The sequence below is a fragment of the Buteo buteo genome, chromosome 19 (assembly GCF_964188355.1).
Source record: "Buteo buteo chromosome 19, bButBut1.hap1.1, whole genome shotgun sequence".
Lineage (NCBI taxonomy): Eukaryota > Metazoa > Chordata > Aves > Accipitriformes > Accipitridae > Buteo > Buteo buteo.
In genome coordinates this window covers 8,306,970-8,320,948 of record NC_134189.1, presented here as the reverse complement: position 1 = coordinate 8,320,948, position 13,979 = coordinate 8,306,970, and the positions used below count along the sequence as shown (strand labels likewise).

The following is a 13,979-nucleotide window of genomic DNA, read 5'->3' as shown; positions in this document are numbered from 1 at the left end:
CATCAGTTCTGCCTGTCTGAAAGGATTTGCTCTCTTTTTCCCCTGAGACCATGAACTTTTTTATTTTTTAATGTTTATTCCAGACACCTTCCATCAAATCCCATTTTGTCAAAAACTATTCCCCCTACCATAGAAAATGTACGGTTTCAGTTTTGCTCATGATTGCATGTGACCAAGCCACAGGAGAATATTTTTTTGTGCAGGCATACCCATGAATTCTACTGTTCCCTCTCAAGTAGAACAGTATTTGCTTAGCAGTGTTAGTGGTTGTCCTACTCATTACTGTTATTTAGCGTCGCTTTTCAGCTGCCCTCCAATTCTTCTGTTTTTTTCTATAGCATCCTTTTCTGGTCAGCAATTTTCACCAGCTTTCCAGCTGATAAAGAGGGATTCTGGTTACCTCCAAAGCAAAGGTAACAGGACACATTAGCGGCAGATTGTAATCTTGCAGAACCATGTGAACAGCTACCACAGGTACTGCTTTTATAAATGTCTCAACATCACTAGTGTCATTTATTCTTTATTAGTGCATACAGTAAAGGAAAACAGTCTAACTCAGGCTCCCAGGTTCTGCTCTGCCTCATTTCACATATGCAGCTTTACAGAGGTGCACCGGTCTCGGCCGCATTTGAGAGCTGAGGAAGCAGAACTTCAAGGAAAGAGCCATTTACCTTAGTCCCGAGCACCTCACCTGGTTAGTGCAAATGGTATCCAGTCCCTCAGCTGGGAATAATGATCCTGGGAGGAAGAGCTTGAGGTGTTGGGAGAGACAGGGCCATCTCCTGGAAAAATCTGAATTTAGCTGCAGCTGAACTACTCAAGAGATCCAAACTGTGGGCTCAGCGCTCCAGTCCTAACCTATAATTTAAGATGTGGAGCCGCTGTTTAGGAATCTTAGTCAGCTAAATACAGGAAGGAGAAAGTAGGTACATTCCTGGGCTCAGAGCCTCCTTCGCCAGAGCTCGGCACTCACACACAGATTCTTATGCAAGTTTCTAGAAGCCAAATTGCTTATTTCCATTTGCCTGTTTTCCGGACAAACTGGCAAAGAGGACTGGCTTAGGATGTTAGGAACAGAGCATAGAAAACATGTGTACTGAAGGCATTACAGGAAAGCACAGGTTGAGTTTACAAAGCCAGAGGATATAAGCCACACAAGGGTACATTCTTAGAATTGTTTAATCTTGTAAAGGAGAAGCTGTACTGTACACCTCTTTCTTGGAAAATGCAACAGCCAGCACATCCCTCTCTCTCGTACACAGGAAAACCTGGCTTCCATCCCCCGGAAGCGCTGGCAGCCGCCATCCAGGAAGCAAAACCTGGAGAAGGGATTTCTGCAAAAGCAGGTAGAGCTGAGAACGGAGGCAGAGAGCACCGCGGAGGGCCACGAGCTGCTGGGCCAGCCTGGAGCTTTGCTTTATGTCAGGCAGTGTGTTGCCTTAGGTAGCGGAGGACAGCAAATGCGCCCAGAGAAGATGGGGGGAACGGTGACGCTTGCTGCCTCGTGTCGTGCCGTGAATGAGCGTGGACAAGGGATGACTTTCTCCTCCAGCCTTATGTCCCGTCAGTGGCCTGGAGCGTGAGGTTTGATTGCCCATACAACAGAAATTAGATTGCGTAACTGTAGATTTAGCATTTCTAGAATTCCTGTGACATTGTTATTCTAGGAGCTAGCCAAAGCTTCTTCAGGAAAGCCTTATTATTGTAGCTGGCAGAGGCTGCTGGAGTTATTTTTACCGCTTGATTGCAGAATCCTCAGTTTTAGGATTGCCGCAACTTTTCACTTGATGCAAATTCGCTTAACGCAAACCTAAGCTGAAGGGCTGCCGTGCCTCTCTGTCAACAGCTAGAGGATTAAAGCAAACCGAGCAAATGATGGGCACACCTGGGTCCCGCGCTGGCAGTGCCAGCGGGGTCAACTGGGACAGTTTCCTGAAGAGCTGGAGGACACAATAGTCAGGTGGCCAGCCCTGGAAAGTACGGGTCTAACTGGAAGGGTGACAGCTATCAAAACAGCCTTCAGACAAGAAATATAATTCCAGGGATTCATGAAGTACAAGGGAAAGATAAAGCACCAGCTTGTGCAATAACAGAGGAGAAAGAAAAGGTTGCCAGTAGTTCTTCTACTTCATTCCCTAGAGTTAAAGGGGAGAGGTTTCTGGCGCCAGTTCGAAGAAGTGTTTGCAAAGGCAGATGTAAAACTTGGGGAATTCCACCACCTAGTTAGCTGAACCAACAAAAGTTGGCTTTGATGAAGCCTAGAGAGGCATTTTCTGCACAGTGTTGTCAAGTTTTGACAAATGCGGCCTCCTAGGTCAATCGAAGACACAACCCAGATGTTAGCTTCCCGTATGAACTGTAAGAACATGCTTACGCTGTTCTTCAGAGAACTGTGGGGAATCAGGGACACAGGGGAGAGCACGGCCATATTTAACGTATGGATTCACTCAGGGACGTTTTAGAAAATGGAGGTTTGTCTGGAAAATTGGGCTCTAAATGTTCTTGCCAAAAAGCGTATCTTTCAGTTGTGTTAATTCAGATTACTCACTCGTAGAGGTTCAGTTTTCCCCCCCTTCAACAATGCCAGTGATTCCCTGTCTCATCTTCTGTAAAACGATCTTCATAACTTTTATTTACTTAGGAGGGCTTTCCCTGTGGCTCTTGAGCAGGGTTAAAAATCCAACATGTTTAGAAAGCCAGAGGAAAAGAGACAAAAAAAATATTTTTTTGTGTGCCAGTATTTGGCCTTGGTATTATTGCATTGGTAACAGCTAGCTTTGCAGTTTTTGGAAGAGGGGTATATTGAAACAGCTAGCGCTTGTCACTGCAGTACGCAGCTATGGAATGGAAAAGGTCTGCTTTCAGTTTGGTTACTTTTCAAACAAGAATCCCTATGACAGGTTTTGGGTAGTGCTACTGTCCTAAAAGCTTATCTGGATTAATCTTCTATTAGTTTTGGATCTGGGCTGATTAAACACAATTCTACCCTATGTTATAGCCAGACATGTAGCTCGGTGGGTGATGTTGGCATGTAATATCCACTATCCGAAAGCCGTACCGACTCCCAGACAAAGTTGTCATCTCCTAAATGTCAGCTTGCTCTGGGAACATTTTCCTCTGGAGCACTCTTGCGGTGTCCAAGACCGCATGTGTCGGTACCGCGCTCAGGAGCCAAGTGACGCGGTGCCAGGTTGGCTGTAAGAGCCAGTGCCTCTGCTTGGATTAGGCAGGCATCGCTGCACGGGGCCAGGCGATTATCTGGCTGTCAATGGTTTCATTAGTAGAAGTCCTCCGTCTCTTTGTTCTGGAGTTGTCTGAAAATGTTTTCACATAGCAGCTGAGATGTCAGCGTAGGTTAGAGCTACTATCTTTTTAAGAAGAGTTTTTTTGAAGGCTTATAATTTAAGGCATGCTCAGGCTTGGGGGGGAGTAATTCTGAGCACAATCTACTCCTCAGAGCAAACTAAAAAATACACTGTTTTACAGGACTAGCAATTTTGTGCCCATTTAGCTCAGAAGTCCTCCGTAGGTTGATGAACTTTGTAGCTAGGAAGTTAGTCTTTCATTCACCCTCATCTATAAGGCAGGACCCATCCTCGTCAGGAATTTTACGTGTTGACCGTTTCAGTAAATGCAGCTTTTAATCTGCCACACATGATTACACACTAATTGTGTTCATAGCTGGAAACACCACAGAAGCCATTGGCACAAAGTAGAGATTAGTCATACTATCAATTTGTTTTCTATTAAGCTTCAGGATTCATAGAAATGAAGAACCACAGAGATTTCAGCAGAGAAGATACATGGAGGTAAATGAGCGTTTCTGCAAATTCAACAGTGTCTTAAAGCCATGGGTTTTGTGCACATCAAAGTCATACTAACAGAGCTTGTGTCCTCAAGAAAGTTGCACGTAAGAATCTTTCCTCCAGCTTGACAGAGAGTGATAAGTAATTTTGTCAAATCCTACTTTAAAATCCAACACTAACGGTCAAAGTACAGTTCATACACAAAAGCTAGGAGTTTTTGATCCTGTCACTTTTCAGAAAAAAAGCAGCTACCGTTTCAGATTACCTGTTTTTTCTAATTAGATGACTTAATTTTCCTTTCTTAATGAGATAAAGATGCAATCTTGCCTTTATGCAGCCAAAAATGTTCCATTGTATAACAAGAGATTACAGGGATCTAGCAAGAATTGAGGCATCAAGAGGTGGTTGCAGGCAGGGGAGGAGAGGTCATGGCTGAACACCAAGAAGACGAAGTCTTGAAGGCACAGAAATGTGGAAAGACTGTTGCAGCGGCAGAACAGAAAATTTGTATGGCAGAGGAGAAAAGGCGAATGCAAGATAAACGAACTCTGTTTTTTCGTAGGTGGTAAATATGCCATTAAAGCATATATGAAAGGGAACGTTAAAAAGTGTCATGCAAGGTTAAGCTTTTAGCAAAAGTCATTGATGAAGGCAGAATTTGAGACACACTTGATTTAGTGCATTCTTCTACTCTGTACCCTCACTTATTTGCCATTAGAAGTCCAATCTGTGAAAGCAGTATCTTAAGTGTTCATCTGTTCATTCTTCACCCTCTGGCATATTTGCCATTTCTGTAGCAAACAGCAGGGATGGATTAAGACAATCGTAGAGCCCAGAGTTGCTGCAGTTTCTTGAATCCTCACGCAGACTCTTTCTCCTGTATTTTCTTACTCACGGTGCTTTTGATCATGTTTCCAGCGAGCAGCCACGCTCCTGCCCAAAAGCCATGTTGTTCTGCTACCTGCTAAAAGCTGACGCCCGCTACCGCACCTCCTCAAGGCATCTGGGACCAAATACCAAGAAATCCTGCCTTTATCCTCTCTTGGCAACTGGGTCTTGACAGTAGCTGTGACTTAGTTGAGGAATTAGGAGTAAAATCTGAGAGATTAAGAAACGAGGGCATCACTCAACGCCAGGATACCAGCCACCAAAGGAAAGGCACGCCACCTGAGTATGGTTTAGTTAGTTTAGCGTGAAACCGAGTCACGACTTTGTCAGTGAGTGATCTGGCTACAGATTTATGGTTTCAGGATAAATATCGTTCAGCGCAAAGGCTAGGCAAAGAGTTTACTAACAGGCAGGCAAGGAGCCCTCCAGGATGTGTAGCAGATGAGGCACAGTTCTCTTCCTGGGCTGCAGCAACGTACCTCCTTCCCTTCTGCCCTTGCCTGAAGTGTACAGATCTCAGCTTGGGAGTATGGTTTTAGGATATCCTCAGAGACCAAGGGAACATGAGGCCACCCTCTGAAACATCTCAGAAATCCCAACCCTGAAAGGCCGCGTGTTGCTATGTGTCGGCCAGCTGTGGCTCCGCTGCTCTAAAGCGCTCCCTGAAGACAAGAAAAATTCGTACCACATGAGGTAACACTGCTGCTTAAAAAGCAAATGGCTTGAGAAAGCCAGTGGCAGTTACCAGAAGGGACTGTAAAGGGGCACAATGTCCTTTGGAAATGCTGGTCAGGGGATATAGCCCAACAACTTTAAAAAAAACCAATTTCGTTTTGGGAACTTTTGTAGCTTCTTATGTTCAGGGCATAAACATGAGGCTTCATAGCCAAATATCCCAGGTGACTCCCCCCAGCTCTGTTCAGGGAAGAAAAAGGCAAAATATGTCCCTGGCCTACATCTGCGGTGATTTCATGTAGCTTTATAAAGATCACTTCATTACAGAGCTAACTTCAGACTCAGTACTTGCTGAGTTCAAACACATTTTCATGTGTAACTGTTCACGTTAAAAGGACTGTGGTATTTTCTTAATATATTTATTTTAATAGCTTGTCGTGGGAAGCAAGCTAAGGCTGTAAGGACACTTGCTTGTTAGGGCAGTTCCTGCTCTTGCCACCGCCTCTTATCTATTTCAAGTAAATATCTAGAAGCCAAGTGGGAGGTTTACCTCAGAAGGAAGAAGTAAGACAGTTGCCTGAGTCAGAGAAGGAGAAATTCGTAGGAAAGAGAACAAAAAGTGGAAGCCTTTAAGCTTCAGCCCTGTCTGCAGAGATCTCAGGTGTCACTCCTTCCTGGGACTTTCAATACATGATCCGTTTCATAGCTTTGGGTCAGGCCAGGTGACTTTCTCTAAAAGTCATCTGAAATCATTGCTGTCTCCAGCCGATCATGTTTCAGAAGCCGGTGAGGGCCAGGAGGAAAACAGAGGGAATTAAATTGTGTGTAATCCACCCTTACTGCTGCTCAGAGATCCAGATAGCATCATGGGCACAAGTCACTTATTACCTCTTTTGACTTAAAGATAGCCTACGGCAGCTCCAAAGGCAGGCAGCCTGCAGCAGAGATGCAGCCTGCACCGTTAAGAGCGATTGAAATAGTTTGTGCATGCATATCTTTGTGCGAGGAACTTTTTTGGCATAAAAGGTCCTACGAGAGCACTAGGGGCCGTTAGGCCTGTACAAACGAAAAGTTACTCTGTTCAGCTTCTAGCTTGGGTGTAAAAAGTAATTCAGGGTGCCAAAACAGTGTTTTTACTTATCCGAAACAGATTTTTCTACTTGGTCACTTAGATTGGATAAGGGAGCCCTGGATGAACTTTTCCTCCCCCTGATTCAAGCCAGCAATTTCTTCTTAAACAAAACCCAGACTGTCTGGGCGCTCACAAGGGTTACTTTGTGGTAGTTAAGGATTTGGGGAAACGGGTCTCTCTCCCTCCTGGCTGGATGCCATACCGAGTTCTTCAGCATCCAGAGCCGTGGGGCTGGTGGGCAGCACTCTTTCCCGTGGGGAGAGCGCTCCTCCCGCTCCAGCCTGTGCATGTTTCTTCTTGCCTCTCTCTAGCTATCACATACCCCCACCATCACGTTATTTCCCTGGGCTGTGTGATATGAATTTAATCCCCGGAGGCGGAGAGGAGGACTGAATCTGGTTTCCCACTGCCTGTGCGGATTCCCTCCCCAGCGGGCTATTCAAGGAAAGGCAACTGCTACCTCCAACTGCTTTAATAATCCTTTGATTCCTCAGCTTGTACTGCCAGTGCCCAAAATGAAATGCTTTGCCATTTGTTTTGCCTGAAACTATTCCACAAAACTGCTTCCAATTTATGAATGGATTTGGCTACCTCCGAACCTCATTTTTAGCAAAGTCGCAACTTTCCAAAAACCCTCACCCGGTGCTATTCTTGAGCGCTTTGCCCAATCTAATGTTTCAGAAGCAGCGCCTGTGTACAGTGTGGTTGCTACAACCTTCCCTCCGAGCCCTCTCCTCCCTCAGTCAAAACAGGAAGGCAGGAGAGGAGCTGCGGCCAAGGCCCCTTGACCTTCCAGGGAGACAGCGAGTATTTATGTGGACGTACTGGGCTGATCATCTTAGCTGTGTTGACAGGGATGAATTATAAAGTGAAGCAGGCACAAGTGCAATTTTAACGAGGCATAGGATTTCCAGGATTTAGGAGTGTTTTTAGCACCTTTCCCCTCTAAGCCTGCTCATCCCCACGCCCCATCCTCTTCCAGATGAGTACCGGTACCACTCGCCAGGCTGTGCTGGGAACTGAGCCGTCGATGCTGGGAGGTGGCGGGGGGCTGATCCGGCTCTGTGCCCGTGCCACGGGCTCATCAAGGGGCCCGTCCTCCTCCACCCTCCCCTGTGGGGCTGCCCTCTCCCTCCTCCCCCCATCTATTTAATACCCAGGAGAATTGGGTCAACGGCTCGGGGGGCCCTCGGGGAGGGAAAGCTGGTCACGGCACATCTGCCGGAGCCTCGGCGGAGCGGCTCCTGCACGCGTGGGGCTTTGCCAGAAGGATCCGCAGAGCCAGACAGAGGCAGAATTTTAAAGCCCTCTGGAGGGCCCTGATAGTCCAGATTCCCTGCTCCTGCTGCGGTTCCCTCCCAAACCCATGAGGAGAGGGGATATTTGGGGAAGGAGTCGGTGACTGAGATTTTCAGGGTTTCGCTTGAGTCCATCCTTGCTAGGACAAACAGCCTAATTTATGTAGGCAAGACTCTGATACAACTTATACAGTTCCTTCCCTGTGTGAAGGAGAACGCAAAACCAAATTCAACCAAATCAGCGCCAAAAAGCAAACTTAAGCTTTTTGGTTATACAATTATTACCTTTCCTTAAAAGTAAGGCTAGGAAACACTAGTTAAAGCAGCAAAAAATATTTCTAAGTGCTCTTCTTGATGAACAACCCAAATTTATCACTAATTCTATGACCCAGTGAAGACTGGTCTTTCTGCTAGCAGATGAGCTGGTAGCAAATGGATTCGTTGCTCTTTCTTGCTGTGCTAGGAGAGTAAAGCAAAAAGAAACTCCCAACATTGCACTACCAGTGTTTTCAGACTCATAGAATTAGCTGAACTTTTGTCATCCTGACCTGTATCAAGCAGAAGAAATGCTCTCTTGCACCTAGGGGGAAAGAGTGTTCCATTAAAATTAATCTGATTATCAAATAGACCTTTTTCCACAGCAGTCCAGCTCTGCTCCAGTTGAGTGATGTACTTCGTTGAGTCAGTAAACTTGTACACGGGACCAAATTTCGGTCGATATATTTATTTTTTGTTCGGTGTTTCACAACTGGAGAAGCATGACTTATCTCCCAAAGTTGTTTTTGGGAGAACAATTAACTTATTTAAGATGAGCAAGGCAAGCTGCTGACACATTTCAATTCTGAAGGCACCGCTGTGCAGTTTATCCAGACAAAGCCCGAAACATGAAAGCTGGCCTCCTGCCTCTGTTTTCTTGTAACCGACCATCGCAGAAGCAGATTTCCCTGCTCCGTGGCTAACTAGATCTGCCTGGTTTGCTTAACCAGCAAGCGCATTCCTGCACTTCAGGAAGAACACTCTGGGCTCATTACGAGCTACTGGGCTATAGCGCGAGATTGAGAAAACAGATTTGTTTTGGACAAGCTGCTCTGACATGGAGGTGCCAGGGTGAATAACCTTTGAAAAGAAAAAAAAAAATAATCTGCCTCCAAGAGCAAGATGAATAATCTGACAAATGAATGGCTCTGTATTTTATATCAAAGCACAAAATGACTAGAAGTCGCGGAGATCTGACTCATGAGCAGAAATAGCGTGCTGGGGACGGCTGGCACTGTTGCTACCACCAGCTGCCTGCCCCCACTGCTGGAAAAATGGGTGGCTCAGATGCTGCTTCTTAAGCAATTCAGCCACAAAAGGCTACAGCTAAGCATTTTAAGGGAAACATGTCAGTGCTAGTTTATAGCCTCATTCGTTAAGATAAACCTTGAAACGGTCCCGAGTTGCCACAAAGCCTTTCAGCTCTCTAGGTAGGAGGAACAGGACAGAAACCTCGCCAGGCGTCCCGGTGGAAGTTGCGCCAGGCGCAAGTCAGCGCTCAGCAGAGCAGCTTGTCCCAGCTAAGTGGCACTTTGCTGCCACTGCAAGGTGTTGACAGAAGTGTCGTCGTTCCCCCCCCTTGTCAGCAAAACAGCCTTTTTGAGATGGGCAAGCTTTAAGCCGTGACCTATTTAAACATCCTGCCCCATCACCGACCAGTAGCTGCAAAAAAATCTGCAACAAATCCTGTAGCTACTGTGTTTCCCCAGCTGTCCTCTGTGACAAGTTCCCCGACTCAAATACTCAGTCCTAACCCTAGCGTAAAGCTTCAGCCCAGCTCCTCCAGATAAACATCGTGTTTCACCTGGTCGTCTGCAAAAATGAGACTTTTGCAAGTGCCTTATCAGTGCTGCTTTCTCTACCTCTTCTCAGCTCCTCCTCCCACCTACAACTTTCTAACATGTTTACCGTGTAGAAAGAGAAAGACAGCTCAGAACATCAAACTCCTACAAAGGCGGAGGGAGAGAGAATGGGTGGTTGGGTACGGGCACCCATCCCCACGGAGGGTGCAGTTACGCAGCAGTTTCAAACTGCTCGAAATTGGAGTTGCCATAGCAATGCCCTGCTGGTATCGTCCTGTCACCAGAAAACAAAGGAGATAGATACACGTGAAAAGCAAAAAGCCACTACCTGGGGCTGATTCGGCTGAAAACCAGCCCTACCTAAAAGTGATTCATTTTGGCTGGTTGAGCTCCGTGTGCTCGCCGTCCACCTCGACCCACGGGAGGGCAAAAGAGGCGGTGGGATTTTGTCAGGGCAGGGGCAGAAGGAGCAGGACTGTTGCTGTGCTGATGTTGGGACATTGGAGTTTCTGCAGAATGAACTCTCAGCAGGATTATAGCATGGCTGAGAAGCTGCCTCCAAAAGGGGAATCCCGTCTGCCTCCCCTCTCAGCTCCGGCAGGTTACTTGCCACTCTGAGCTCCCAGCCTGAGCCTGGCTAATGCCACAGCATCGGGCTCAGGTGGGGTGTGCAGTGGGGCAGGAGCACCCCTTCTGCTGGCAGCCTCGTTTTGTCCAACTTAAAACTACTGTAAAATTGCAACTTGAGGGTTGGGGGCATGATATACAAGTCCGGAGAGAGATGCTTCAAGTTTGCTCAGAGCTATTTTGTCACTGAATTATGCAATGTTCGGCTATGCTACATTAAAACTCCTGTTAGAGAGCTTAATTTTGTTTCACTAACCATTATTCAAAGAACACACTAGCTGAAAATATCTCCAGAAACTCTAGTCATGCGGGGGACAGTGCCCAGCCTCTGAAGTTGCAGATTCCCACTAATTCTTCCCATGTAAACCAGCATTGTTAACCGGGGGGGATCGGCAGCCCTGGGGATTTCTCACACCCTTTCTGCATCACTCACGCACTGCCTGCAGCAGCGTTTATTGAAGATCTTTGACACTGTTATTAATACACCGTATTACAATTAATTAGTGGTTGTTAAATGGCTTTAATCGAGCGTTTTCTTTAAAAAGGTATTTTTAATTACCTTGCGGTACGTGGAGTCGTACACAAAATATTGCATCTCAACTCCGATGCTATTACACAAGAAGGGTTCTGGCCACGCTATCTGTTTTCCTACTCTTCAAACAAACGAAAAAAAAAAGAACCGCTGAAAGATCAGGCAGTTTAAGAGAGCGAAAGGCAGCAGCTGGCGAGGGAAGAAGCATCAGGTGTGCTCCCACAGCCTCCACGCAGCCGAACCAGGGACACCTAGATGGGACGCCTGCCCGGGTCACGCAAAACCGAAGGATGCAGAATATTTGAGAGTGGTTTGGCCGCTGGCAGTCAGCTGTGGCAGCCGCAGGAATCAGGATGCAGGAATTTGGGTCTTTGTTTCAGGAACATTCCTTGGAAAGCGGCGGGGGCCAGCTGCGAGACGGTCCGAAATCGCTCATCTTATCTGCGATGGGCGCAGTGCCGGGGGGGGGGAGAAAGGGGGCAGCGGGGACTGCCCGGGGGGGGGACCCGGCGGCACCGTCCCGTGTGTCCCCCCACCATCTTCGGGCTTCTCGGGACAGAGGGAGCCGGAGTTCGCCGGGTGTCACATCCCTTCCCGGTGGCTGCGGGGACCCCAGGGGTCCCCACCGACCCCCAGCCCCCGGGGCAGCGGCAGAGCCGCTCCCCGACCCCCCCGCGCCCCCTTCCCGTGCGCCCAGCGGAGCGGAGCGGGGTGCGGTGAGCAGCACACCGCAAGCTGGGTGGGATTTTGTTTTATTTCATTTTTTTTTCCTCTTTTCCCCCCCCCCCCCCCCCCCCACCTTTTCCTCCTCTGCGCGCCGCGCACTGCCCGTCCTGCTCAGGGGAGAGCTCGGGCTTCAGCTTTACACGGGGAAAGGCGCAAAAAAAAAAAAAAAAAAGAGAAATAGCCGGGAGGGGAGGAAAGGCAGGGGGAACAGAAGAGGCGAGTAGCCCCGGCTCGGGGAGAGAGAAGCGGGGGGGGGGGGGGTCTGCGGCGAGGGCGGCCGCCACCTGCCCCCGCCAGCGGAGCGGGGGGTCCCGGTCCCCCCGGACTTACTTTCTGGGGGTCGGCGTAGGTGCCCAGCCCCAAGAGCGGGATGCTGTTCCCGTCGTTCAGCGGGACGCGGTGGTTCTCGGCTGTCAGGTTCATAGTACCGGCAGGTTAGGGCTCGCCCCGACCCCCCGGGGGGCTTTACCTCCGCACGGCCAACCGCGACCCCCGCTCACCGGCACCCGACGCCCGGCCCGAACCGACGGGGCCTCTGCAGGGACCGAGGTACGAAGTGCCCTCTCCCGCCGGCGGGGAGTGCCTTTTTTTGGGGGGGGCTGAGCCACGTGTGTCCGCGCACCGCACCGCGCCCCGCCGCGCACCGCCCCGCGCCCCGCCCCGGCCCCGCGGAACCCCCCCACTCTCCGCCCCGGTCCCGCGGACCCCGTGGACAGCCCCCCCCCCCCCCCCGGGTCCCCCCCGCGGGGTTCCTCCGGCAGAAGCTGCGCGCAGGATAAAGGCTGCTTCGTGGGAAATTCAAGGCGGGCCGGGGGGGGGGGTGTCCTGCACCCCGGGGGGGTTGGATAGGGGACCGGGGGGGGGTCCTACCCGCTGCCAGGGACCCCCCTCGGGGCTGCCCGGAGCTGCCGGCGAGGGGTCCAGCCCCTGCCTCTGTGGGGGTGTCTGCCCTGTCCTTCGCTTCCCCCCCCCTCAGCAACAGGGCACGGGCTTCCCATGCTTTGGGGCGGCAGGTCTTGGAAGTTTTCCCGCAGAGGTGTAACCCCCCCTTTTTTAAAACCCCCAATTCAGGGTTACCAAGGACGCTTTGTGTCCGCCGGGGACAGTTTCCACCTCTCCTTTCCAAAGGCCACAGGTTGAAAACCACTGTTCTAGGGGCAAGGAAGGAATGAAGAAAATCCCAGACAGGAGACTGGTGAATAGTTCCTCGGCCTCAGCATGAGTTCCAGATTACAGCGAATGGGCTCAAGTTCCTCACGGTCTGGTTCTGCTCTGTTGTGGAAAAAATGTAGGTATTTCCTATCACTGATACCCCCGAAGAGGACAATGCCCTTCACGAAATTCAACCCGCAGTGCTTACTGTCCTTTCTGACCCTCATGAAACACTCAGGGCTATGCCTTTACACCGCTCTGCAGGGATGGACCCTGTCCTGAGCCAGCTACTTTGTGTCCTGCAGCTGCTTCTACTCAGAGTTGTCTCCATTTGATTTTGAAGTGTATGGTCTTATATGTCTTCCTAGATCAACCTGAAATTGAGCCCTTGGAGAACATTATTCCTCAGCCGTAACAATGTCCTTTGCCTAGCAGATTATTTTATCTCCTCTAATACCCCACTTAGCTTTCTGTGCACGGTAATAGTTCAGCAGGTTATGCAATTCCAAGAGGGGTTAATGGATCCATCGTGATAAGTTATCTTTGCAGGGTTCTTGAAATCAATAGGTGTGCACTAGTTTGCATTTGGAGAAAGGGTTAGTGGCTGTTAAGGCTGAGGACCTACCTGGAGAACACCCTACCAAGAGACCCTTCTAGTGTTACAGGTTAGATATCTGCAAGGGTCTCCAGTGAAGATGGAAAAATTGCCACTTTTACTGGTAGGGACGTGACAAGCAGCTCATGACTAAGTGCAAGCCCACTTGATCCCTGCCCCCAAATTACTAGATAGCTAGGACATCCTGCAGGACGAAGATAGCGTGCTGTGGTGTAAAATGCTCTTTGGGAGGAGGGCTGAGGGTGGCGGAGGCTTTGCCAACAGCCTGTGCTTTACCCGGGCAACACAATGCAAAGAGCTGGCTGTAAGGTGTCTGGGTTCTCATCTCGGGGAGGGGGGGGAACCTGGGGCAAACTACTGCCTGGCTGTAGTTACTGTGGGCAACCTGGTCCTGCTAGACCCCGTCCGCGTGTTATTGTAAGCTGTGGGTACCTGCGGGTATTTACATGTGATGGGGAGGAAGGGAACCCGGTGACCTCTTCCATGCCTCCCTGTTGTTCCCATGTAACTGGCTACCATTTTCTTGCTACAGGAGAAGCTCTTATCTCCTCTCTGCATGCCATCCATCCCTAAGCACACTCTGTGTGTTTGTAGGAGGACAAGTTGATGCCAGCATGTGGAATAGACTGCTGCATCTCTGAGCCATAGCCCTTGTTCTGCGGTATTTCCAACAGAAGAGGAGCAAAAGT

At 49.2% G+C, this 13,979-nt stretch overlaps 1 protein-coding gene across 1 annotated transcript in view; it reads right to left on the bottom strand.

Moving 5' to 3' along the window:
- AKR1D1 (aldo-keto reductase family 1 member D1) overlaps nt 1–12,097 on the bottom strand; it is a 34,915-nt gene extending 22,818 nt beyond the window's left edge. Inside the window, exon 1 of the mRNA XM_075050927.1 lies at nt 11,853–12,097. Within this exon, the coding sequence (XP_074907028.1) occupies nt 11,853–11,945 (93 nt within the window). The 5' untranslated portion in view covers nt 11,946–12,097. The remainder of the gene's footprint in view (nt 1–11,852) is intronic.
- Between the last annotated feature and the right edge of the window lie 1,882 nt (nt 12,098–13,979).